Source organism: Bos grunniens, chromosome 7 (assembly GCF_055505025.1).
Source record: "Bos grunniens cultivar Pamir isolate PY7600 chromosome 7, Bosgru_T2T1.0, whole genome shotgun sequence".
NCBI lineage: Eukaryota > Metazoa > Chordata > Mammalia > Artiodactyla > Bovidae > Bos > Bos grunniens.
The window spans coordinates 1,647,809-1,658,987 of NC_141171.1; the positions used below are offsets into that span (position 1 = coordinate 1,647,809).

Genomic DNA, 11,179 nt, shown 5'->3' on the forward strand with positions numbered 1-11,179 from the left:
CTGCTTCAGTCCTGTCTGAGTTTTTGCAAACCCTTAAACTGTGGCCCACCAGGCTCCTCTGTCCTTGGGATTCTCCAGGCAAGAATATTGGAGCACGCCAATCAACCAAATTGGTTACATTCATCGTCTTTCCCAGCTCTACCGGCTGCAGCAGGTTGCCCGGAACACTTGTGCTCAGTCGCGCCCGACTCTGGTGACCCCATCCCACCACGCTCCTCTGTCCATGGAATTTTCAAGGCAAGAATAGTGGAGTGGATTGCCATTTCCTCCTCCAGGGAATCTTCCCTACCCAGGGATGGAACCCATGTTTACTGTGTCTCCTGCATCAGCAAGTGAATTCTTTACCACTGTGGCACCTAGACATCTAGATGCTGGTAACCCAGTACCGACCCCAAAAAGTCCCTTGTGTTGGCTGTGAAGGCCAGAGTACACGGAATAGGGCGGCTGAGGGTCAGCGGAGAGGCAGGATTCATAGGAGAGGGACAGGCGAGGAAAGCACTGACCGCAGTGAGAAGCCCTGGGTGAGCATCGGCGGGAAAGGGCGCCTGCGCCCCGAGCGTGTGCCTCGGGGGTCTGGGAACAGGACAGGACCCAGGACCTGACTGAGCTCCCCCGGGGCGGGGCGAGGGGAAGGGGAGGGCGGTGGAGAGGGGCGGCCTCGTTCCTTTCGCAGCCCCGCCTCCGCCAGGCAGCCCACTCATCTGCTACGGGCTGAAGTTAGGCCCCTGCACGCTCTACAACCCGCATTGCGCGACACATTTCGACCGAGAGACTCGGGGTCCTGTCATGGACGCTTTAATGAGAAACTGGAGGAGGCTCCGGCTCAACTGCAGATCCGTCGTCCAGGGGTCCTCCGTCTCAGGACCTCAGCAGCAGTTTCCGGAGCTGTCCAAGGAGCGCGGCGCGCAGCTCGGCCGGGAGGAAGTGGGCGAGCAGGCCAAGGGCCGCCAGGGCCACGAGAAGCCAGAGCGCGCGCGCGCTCGCGTACAGCGGGGCCAGCCTGCGAGTGGGACTCAGCGGCGGCGGGGCAGGACGCCGAGCCCAGCCCAACCCCACCAGCCCGTCTCCACCGGGAGCCCGCCCACTGGACCCCAAAAGGGACCCGCCTCCAACCAGCAGCCCGATCCCGCCCGCACGCCGCTGGCGGCCTCAGCCGTCACCGTCCTGCCCATCTACCACCTTTCCCCGCCCCGGCGGACCTCCGGGGAGCCGCCCCGCCCCGCTTCTCACCTCTGCTGCGCAGAGCGCGCGTAGCCCTGGAAGTAGCGTAGGCGTGCGAACAGGTAGACCAGACCACACAGTGCTGCCGCACCTGGGGCAGGGGAGGGGACGGCAGGGCAGGCTGAGGTGAGCCCGATGCTGCGGGGACCCCCAGGCTCCAGTGCACGCGCCCCTAGCCCGTGTCCAAACCTTCGTGAAAGAAGATGCCGGCCACCCAGAGCATGGCGAGGAACAGCGGGAAGTACTCGCTGCAGTTCACTCTGCGGTGCGGGCGGGGTTAGCATGAAGGCGCCGGCCTGCTTCCTCAGAACCTGCCCGCCCGGGGGCTGCCTCGCTGCCCACCCCGCGCCCTCCCGCCGCGGCTCACTGGGCTCGGTAGATGCGCTCAAACTCCGGCGGGCCGGTGGTGAGCGGCGGCGACACGCGGAAGGCCCTGCGCGCCGAGATCACCTGCAGAGAGAAGTAGGCTGGGGACGGAGGTGTTGCAGGAGTCAGACTCCGCATCCTGACTCCCGGCCTGGCTGCGCATCTTCCCTGATCCCTGCTCCATGCCCTGCTCGTGGAGACTCCCCTTTAAAGCCCAACATAAGAGGACCACCGGACCCCGCTCGTCTCCGGTGTCCATGACACTCAATAGGGAGGGCAGGGTGTGGGCCTGGGGCTCTGAGAGGTCCTGTCTAGCCCAATGAGTGTAGGAGGAAGGGATGACACCTCACAGGACACCTGCCCTCGAAAGGACTTTGCTCCTGAGTTAGTTTGACTTGCAAAATGCAAGCAGATACCCAATTCCCACCCTCTAGGCAGGGACTGTGACCGACAGCCAAAGTGTTCGTTGCTCAGTCCTGTCTGACTCTTTGAGACCCCATGGACTGTAGCCCACCAAGCTCCTTTGTCCAAGGGATTTTCCAGGCAAGAATACTGGAGTGGGTTGCCGTTTGCTTCTCCAGGGGATCTTCCCGACCCAGGGATCGAACCTGGGTCTCCTGTCTTGCAGGCAGGTTCTTTACCAACTGAGCCACAGCTGGCTGCATCCTTCCAGATTCAAGGGAGCACACACCTTGTGGCCATCGTCCCTGCTCCCCCACCCACAGAGTTCACCAGGAGGGGCCTCCTGGATTGCTGTGCCTGCAAACTGTGGCGTCCGGTCCTGCCTCGGTTTCTCTGTTCAGGCTCTCTGGACCCTGCCTCAGTCAGGCTCTAGATACCCTCTCCTCTGCCCCCAGGTGGTTAACAGCTGGGACTGTTCTAGTCCAGCTCCAAACCACCGGCCTCTGCCCCTCTGCCTTCTGACACCCATGGGTACAGAGAGAGTGGGGGCTGACTCTTGAGAGCCTGAGTGCACAGGAACCCTTCTACTTGGTCGCAGGCCAGGTGCCCACCACACACACAGTTGCAGTACTGGGTGTCTCCAACTATCTTCCTGCAAGTTCTGTGGCTCTGATGCCCTTGGTGCCAGGCTTCCTGTAGGGCTCAACCTGAGTGCCCTGTGAATACCAAGGGTGGCCTTGCCAGCACCATGCAGGGCCACCTGATGGGTGAGCTCACTGGTATGGCTGGAGATCAACTCAGTCTGTGTGCTCAGCGGCTCCAGGGCCCCTCCCTCAGGCTGTGTCTTGTCCTAGGGCATGTCTGTCCCAGGAATGTGTCATCTACGGCCAATCTGAAAAGAGCACTCAGCAGGCACCTTTGGGGGTTTCAACCCTGTCCAGCTTCCAGGATAAAAAGAGTGCCTTTGAAGGCAGGGCCAGGGGATGGGGTCCTCCCACTGGGACACCCAGAGAAGAGACAGTTGGAGAGGGCAGCGGGCATCTGGAGTAGGGCTGCCTCAGGCCCATGGCTGTCCCACTTCTATACCCAACACCAGAACATCCCTTCATACTGGCACCCTGCCCTCCTGCTCAGTCCAACATGGCTGGATGCCCCACTTTCTCACTGAAAGCCCTGCCCTCCTCCAGGGCTCTTTATGCTGCTCAGGGGACCACCCCCAGCCCCAAGCCAGGCATCCCGCATGCCTACCTCCCTCATCCCTCAGGAGCCTTTTCCATTTCCCTGCCCATCCCCTAGGTCAGGCACCTCTCAGCTGTGGTCCCTGCCCAGAGTTTCACAGTTTGCCCTGCAGACACCCCTCCAGGGCCTCTCCCCTTCCCACTTGGGGAAAGTGCCAGGCCTTCAGCCCTGGAGCATCCCTTCCTCTGGGGCCAGCAGAGCTCGAGTACTGGGAGTCTGGGCTGTCCCTCACCTAGGCCTGGCCTTTCCAGCACCCCTCCCCCCCGACCCTGCCCAGAGCCTGGAGGGAGGAAGGAGTCCGAGGCCCACCCACCTCCAGAGCAGGAGCCAGCCTACCTTGCAGCAGGACGCCCAGGAGGGTGACAGAGGCCAGAAGAGCTACCTCGTCCTTCATGGTGGCGGCGGCTCTGGTGGGCCAGGCTGGCCTGTGAGCGGGTTATCTGCGGGGCTTTATCACCCTGTCTGCTGCTCCGAGGCTGGCCAGGGAGAGGAAGAGTGGCCCGCTCTCCCCGCCCCTCCTCAGTGGCCGTGAGTGGGAAGGGGCGTGGCCACAGCCTGGGACAGCCTGGGCAGCTGAGCAGGCGGAAACAGGACCACATGGAGCCTGGGCAGGAGAGAGTGTTTGCCTGGGGACAGCCCAGCCTCCTCCTCCCAGTCCTTTTGGCCCTTCTTGGCCTAGCCTTGCGCTGGCAGAACTCAAACTGTCCACCCTAGGCTTGCTTCAGCTGCCAGATCACCCGAGTGTCCCCAAAGGCCCCACAATAGCAGCAGATCCCACCTGGCCCTCCAGACCTTCTCTCGTCCAGGATCGGATCTCAGGAATCGAGACGCTCCTACTTGAACCACCCATCGCCACCATTTCCCAAGTCCCATTCATTCTCAAATCCACCCCCTGTGCCGCTTTCCAAGGCACCCTGCCCAGTCACCTCTTGCTTGGCCACGGGGCACGGGCCCCTCATGCACTCCTGGCCCTGGCCCCCTATCAACCCACTCCTGTATCTCCCACTCCCCAGCTGGGGTTGTTTTATAACATGCAACTCCGACTACAAGGTACTCCAAGCACCCAACCCACACGGGCACAGCCAAGTCCTCGCTCCCTTCCAGAAAACCTGATGTCCACCAGTTCTACAGCTGCCTGGGCTCCATGCACGTGGGCCATCCCAAAGGCCACTGGGCTGGCCTGGTCAGCCCCCTTGGGATGTCTGAAGCTGTCCTCTCTGGGCCTCTGGCCCTGGTACCCACAGTCACCTGCCATTTCTGCCTGCCCAGCATCCCTCTTCGTGAAGCCTCAGCTCTGCCCACACTCAGCTTCTGAGCCCTGGACAGCCGCCTCCCACCCCCAGGCCTGCGGGACGGACACGTGGGCCAAAACTGCCTGTGGGGCCCAGGGCTGACCCAAGATGGTGAGCCGGAGTCCTGGCAACTTCCTTAGAACTTTGGGGAGGGGAACTCGGAATGGGAGGGAGATTCCTGAGGGCAACTTCCAGCCTCTCATCATCCTGAGGAAGACAGAGCCAACCCAGGGGTAGGCTGTGAGAAGAGAGGCAGCTTACGTCCTGAAGCCCTGGGGCCACCTTGCCTGAGACAACCCCCTGACTGTTCAGCTTTTCCATTTTGTAAAACGGTCACTTCTCCTTTTTGCTCAAGTTGGTTTGAAGTGGGTTTTGGTCAGTGGCAACAGAGTCCAGACTGGCAAGCGAGCACGAGCCATGCTGTGGGAGGGACAGAGCAGCTGGATTCTGGGGCCGCCTTTGCTGCACTGGCTGGTGGGCTGCCAGGACGCCCTGGCACCCCTTTGCCTGGTCCCACTGGAGAGTCTCCGTGTATCATGGTGCTGTGACCTGGGGACCTCCGCCCTCACCGCCCAAGCCTGGGTTCCAGCCTGAGGGCTTTGTTGCCTGTTAGGCTCCCCAAGAATTCCCTTTGGCCTCTCATCACCTGCTCAACACCCAGCGAATGCTCTTTGTCCATCACTGTCCCCTGAGAACCAGCTGCACACCAGCTGGGGTTGCTGGGAGCTCCTCAGGAGCAGGGGTGGGTCTCCAAGTCTGGGCTTGCTTTGGACAAGTCTTCCCGTAGCAGTTAGTAGGTGCTCTGTGATGTGGAAATGACTGAAACAGAGACAGGAGTACCAGGGAGCAGATGCAGGATGCGTCCTCCAGCTCTCTCCACCAGTTCAGCCCCTACTAGGACCCCTGCTCTGATCTTTCCTCCAGCCCTAGACAGGCTCCCTGAAGGGTGGGACACATGCGCCACGGGTGGGCTGTGTGCCAGTGTTCACAGGAACCTGTGTGTCTCCATGCTGCGATCCCATGGGTCAAGGTGTTTACGATTATTTTGAAGCTCGTTCATGGGCCTCTGTGTGTCCATGCGTCTCTGCACATGTTCAGGCTGTCTTCTCTGACAAGCTCTCATTTCCTCTGAACCGAGACAGACTCTGTTCTGAGCTGGCAGCAGGAAGCTGAGGCCTAATTATCAGCAGCTTCTGAGGAAGTCCCTGGGCAGATGTCCAGGCAACAGCTGTGGGCTCAGCCCCTGAAACCCTCTCCAGATCTCTTGATCCACACCTCCCTCTCTCTGAGCTTCCGCAGTCTCTCAGGGTTGGACCTTGCTCAGGCTGACAGAGGTTGAGCCTAAGGCCTTCCATGCAGAAGCCACCCACTCACCCTCCTTAGCAGCCAGCCCTGGAAGTGCCAACATTGAAGGGCAGTGAAAAAGCCCCTCCCTAAACCCCTGAAGAAACCCTAAGATCATGGCATCCAGTCCCATCACTTCATGGCAAATAGATGGGGAATCAACGGAAACTGACTATTTTCTTGGGCTTCATAATCACTGCATGTGGTGACTGCAGCCATGAAATGAAAAGACACTTGCTCCTTGGAAGAAAAGCTATGACCAACCTAGATAACATATATAAAGCAGGGACATTACTTTGCCAACAAAGGTCCGTCTAGTCAAGGCTATGGTTTTTCCAGTAGTCATATATGGATGTGAGAGTTGGACCATAAAGAAAGCTGAGCGCTGAAGAATTGATGCTTTTGAACTGTGGTGTTGGAGAAGACTCTTGACAGTCCCTTGGACTGCAAGATCAAACCAGTCCATTCTAAAGGAAATCAGTCCTGAATATTCGTTGGAAGGACTGATGCTGAGGCTGAAGCTTCAAGAGTTTGGCCACCTGATGCAAAGAAACAACTCATTAGAAAAGCCCCTGTTGCTGGAAAAGATTGAAGGCAGGAGGAAAAGGAGATGACAGAGGATGAGATGGTTGGATGGCGTCACCGATTCAATGGACATGAGATTGAGCAAGCTCCAGGAGTTGGTGATGGACAGGGAAGCCTGGCATGCTGCAGTCCATGCGGTTGCAAAGAATCAGACACGACTGAGCGATTTAACTGAACTGAAACCCCTGCAGGCCATGCCTCAGTGACTCAGGCCTACGCCCCTGTACTGCTGCTGCTGCGGCTAAGTCGCTTCAGTCGTGTCCGACTCTGTGTGACCCCATAGACGGCAGCCCACCAGGCTCCCCCGTCCATGGGATTTTCCAGGCAAGAGTACTGGAGTGGGGTGCCATTGCCCCTGCACTAGCCCCTACTTTTCCCTGAAGAACATCCTGGAAACTGAGCTCACCAAGGATCTCTGGAAATGGAAAGGCCAGCCAAACCATTCTGTTGAAAAGAAACCACACTCTCAGTACCATAGACAAGCATAAGCAGTGCACAACTCAGACCCCAAGCTTAAGTTATAAAAAGACTTACTTTGCAATTATTTTATTACCAAAAAAGTTGTAAAAATAGCACACATTTCCTAACACCCAGCTTCCTCTAATGTTAAAATCTTATACAATTCTAATTCAATTATGTAAACTCAGAAATTAACATTGATACAATACTATCAGATATTTACAAATCTTATTCAAGTTTCACCCAGGGTCCCACTAAAATATTAACAGTACAAAGACCTCCAAAATGTTATGCAAAATTTTGGCAGACTCAAAACACATATTCAATTCTCTTTATATGAAATGTCCAGAAAAGACAATCCATGGAAACAGAAAACAGATCACTGGTGGCCTAGGGCTGGGACCATGACTGGGATGGTGGTGTTCAGTCTCTAAGTCCTCTCGGACTCTTTGCAACCCCTTGCACTGCAGCATTTCAGGCTTCCCTGTCCTTCACTATCTCCTGGATAGTCAGTGATGCTATCTAACCATATCATCCTCTGCTGCCCTCTTCAACTTTTGTCCTCAATCTTTCCCAGGATCAGGGTCTTTTCCAGTGAGTCAGCTCTTCTCTTTGCATCAGGTGGCCAAAGTATTGGAGCTTCAGCATCAGTCCTTTAGGATAGACTTGTTTGATTTCCTTGCTGTCCGAGGGACTCTCAAGAGTCTTCTCCGACACCACAGTTCAAAAGCATCAATTCATCAGCGCTCAGCCTTCTTTATAGTCCAACACTCACATCCGTACATGACTACTGGCAAAACCATAGCTTTGACTAGACAGAACTTTGTCAGCAAAGTGACGTCTCTGCTTTTGAATGTGCTGTCTAGGTTTGTCATAGCTCTTTTTCCAAGAAGCGAGCATCTTTTAACTTCATGGTTGCAGTCACCATCTGCAGTGATTTTGGAGTCCAAGGAAAGAAAAGTCTGTCACTGCTTCTACTTTTTCCTTTTCTATTTGCCATGAAGTTATGGGACCAGATGCCATGATCTTAGTTTTTTGGGTTGGTTTTTTTTTTTTTTTTTTTTTTTTTTTTGAGCTTTAAGCAAGCTTTTTCTCTTTCCTCTTTCACCCTCATCAAGAGGCTCTTGGGTTCCTCTTTGCTTTCTGCCATTAGAGTGGTATCACCTGCATATATGAAGTTGTTGATATTTTTCCTAACAATCTTTATTCCAGCTTGTGATTCATCCAATCTGGCATTTTGCACAAAGTAATCTGGATAGAAGTTAAATAAGCAGGTTAACAATATACACCTGTGTCACACTCCTTTCCCATTTTTGAACCAGTCAGTTGTTCCATGTAGGGTTCTAACAGCTGCTTCCTGACTCACATACAGGAGACAGGTAAGGTGGTCTGCTGTTCTCATATCTTTAAGAATTTTCCACAGTTTGCTGTGATCCACACAGATGATGAAAATGTTCTAAAACTGAACTTGGTGAAGTCTGAAAAGTCGGTAAATTTGCCAAAAAGCATTGAATTTCACACTTAAGAGGGTGAATGTTATGGTATGTAAATTATACCTCACTAAAATTGCTTTTAAAAAACAGTACAAAGAGAGGAGCTTCCAGGTGGGCCAGTGGTTTAGATGCCACACTTCCACCACAGGGGGTGCAGGTTCCATCCCTGGTGAGGGAACTAATACCCCACATGGTGCAGCTTGGCCAAAGCATTAAAAAAAAATAGTACAAAGGACGCTTGTAAACGCTTCCCCTAGCTTCTTCAAAAGTTAGCACATTACATAACAATGGTAATGTGGTTAAATCCAGGAGACTAACATTGATCTAGAACTGACAATTAATCTACAGACCTTATCCAAGTTTCAGCATGTCATTCCCTAACATCCTTCTTCTGGACCAGGACCATGTGTCCTCCAGTCTGAGCCAACGGGACGGGTCCTCAGTGTGTGTTCATCTTTTACCATGTCAGCACTGTTGTGGAATGTGAGTTCTTTCGTAGATGACCCTCAGTTTGGACTTTCTGATGTCTTCACATGATTAGACTGAGGTTATTCATTTGGGCAAGAATGCCACAGAAGTGATGTGTGTCCACAGTTCTTACCACATCCCTAAGCTTTACGCACAAAGAAATAACATTCAGGATGATGTCACGTCTTGCTCTTGACTTAACCCACTTGTTCCCAGCTCATGCTCTACACTGAGATTCGTGGCTCACAGTTCATGGCTATGAACTTGGCCCTTCTCAGCGTGACTCTGTTTGGGCACCTGGGGTCCCTTAGGCACCCCCAGGGTCTCTGTCACCCTTCCCTGGCAACCCTGTCCCTTTCTGTGTTCCTTGTTGGATTTCTGTCTCCGTATCCTTTCAGGAGTACCTGGGAGGAGATGACTCTCCTCTGCCTGGTCCCCAAGCCCTGTCCACGTGATGTAGATGCTCAGAGAAACATAACTAACTGTGAATGAGCAAGTGAGTGGCTACCCAGGTGGCCTGGCTGCCTTTCTGTTCTCCCCCTGGAATCCATGGAACTTTCCTCCATCTCTACAGTTTTATCATTTCCATGCCATGTGATTGGAATCACAGTAGCCTTTCCAGATGGGCTTCTCTCACTTAGTAGTATGCATTTAAAGCTCCTCCATGAAAGGAGGCAAGAACATACAGTGGAGAAAAGACAATCTCTTTAACAAGTGGTGCTGGGAAAACTGGTCAAGCACTTGTAAAAGAATGAAACTAGAGCACTTTCTAACACCATACACAAAAATAAACTCAAAATGGATTAAAGATCTAAACATAAGACCAGAAACTATAAAAATCTTAGAGGAGAACATAGGCAAAACACTCTCCGACATACATCACAGCAGGATCCTCTATGACCCACCTCCCAGAATATTGGAAATAAAAGCAAAAATAAGCAAATGGGATCTAATTAAAATTAAAAGCTTCTGCACAACAAAAAAAACTATAAGCAAGGTGAAAAGACAGCCTTCAGAATGGGAGAAAATAATAGCAAATGAAGCAACTGACAAACAACTAATCTCAAAAATATACAAGCAACTCCTGCAGCTCAATTCCAGAAAAATAAACGACCCAATCAAAAAATGGGCCAAAGAACTAAATAGACATTTCTCCAAAGAAGACATACAGATGGCTAACAAACACATGAAAAGATGCTCAACATCACTCATTATCAGAGAAATGCAAATCAAAACCACAATGAGATATCATTTCATGCCAGTCAGAATGGCTGCGATCCAAAAGTCTACAAGCAATAAATGCTGGAGAGGGTGTGGAGAAAAGGGAACCTTCTTACACTGTTGGTGGGAATGCAAACTAGTACAGCCACTATGGAGAACAGTGTGGAGATTCCTTAAAAAACTGGAAATAGAACTGTCATACAACCCAGCAATCCCACTGCTGGGCATACACACTGAGGAAACCAGAATTGAAAGAGACACATGTACCCCAATGTTCATCGCAGCACTGTTTATAATAGCCAGGACATGGAAGCAGCCTAGATGTCCATCAGCAGATGAATGGATAAGAAAGCTGTGGTACATATACACAATGGAGTATTCAGATCAGATCAGATCAGTCGTTCAGTCGTGTCCGACTCTTTGCGACCCCATGAATTGCAGCACGCCAGGCCTCCCTGTCCATCACCAACTCCCGGAGTTCACTGAGACTCACGTCCATCGAGTCAGTGATGCCATCCAGCCATCTCATCCTCTGTCGTCCCCTTCTCCTCCTGCCCCCAATCCCTCCCAGCATCAGAGTCTTTTCCAATGAGTCAACTCTTCGCATGAGGTGGCCAAAAAGCCAAAGTTGGAGTTTCAGCTTTAGCATCATTCCTTCCAAAGAAATCCCAGGGCGGATCTCCTTCAGAATGGACTGGTTGGATCTCCAAGTATTGCTCAGCCATTAAAAAGAATACATTTGAATCAGTTCTAATGAGGTGGATGAAACTGGAGCGTATTATATAGAGTGAAGTAAGCCAGAAAGAAAAACACCAATACAGTATACTAATGCATATATATGGAATTTAGAAAGATGGTAATGACAACCCTGTATGCGAGACAGCAAAAGAGACACAGATGTATAGAACAGTCTTTTGGACTCTGTGTGAGAGAGAAGGGGGGATGATTTGGGAGAATGGCATTAAAACATGTATAATATCATATAAGAAACGAATTGCCAGTCCAGGTTCCATGCAGGATACAGGAAGCTTGGGGCTGGTGCACTGGGATGACCCAGAGGGATGGTATGGGGAGGGAGGTGGGAGGGCG

General features: G+C 52.8%; 1 protein-coding gene across 1 annotated transcript; it reads right to left on the reverse strand.

Moving 5' to 3' along the window:
- Positions 1 to 779: 779 nt before the first annotated feature.
- LTC4S (leukotriene C4 synthase) lies at positions 780 to 3,998 on the reverse strand. Its single transcript, XM_086407878.1, has 5 exons — positions 3,565 to 3,998; positions 1,589 to 1,688; positions 1,411 to 1,481; positions 1,231 to 1,312; positions 780 to 1,000 (listed from the first exon to the last, which is right to left on the reverse strand). Exons 1-5 carry the CDS (start codon positions 3,620 to 3,622, stop codon positions 859 to 861), a joined length of 453 nt encoding a protein of 150 aa, XP_086264004.1. The 5' UTR covers positions 3,623 to 3,998; the 3' UTR covers positions 780 to 858.
- Between the last annotated feature and the right edge of the window lie 7,181 nt (positions 3,999 to 11,179).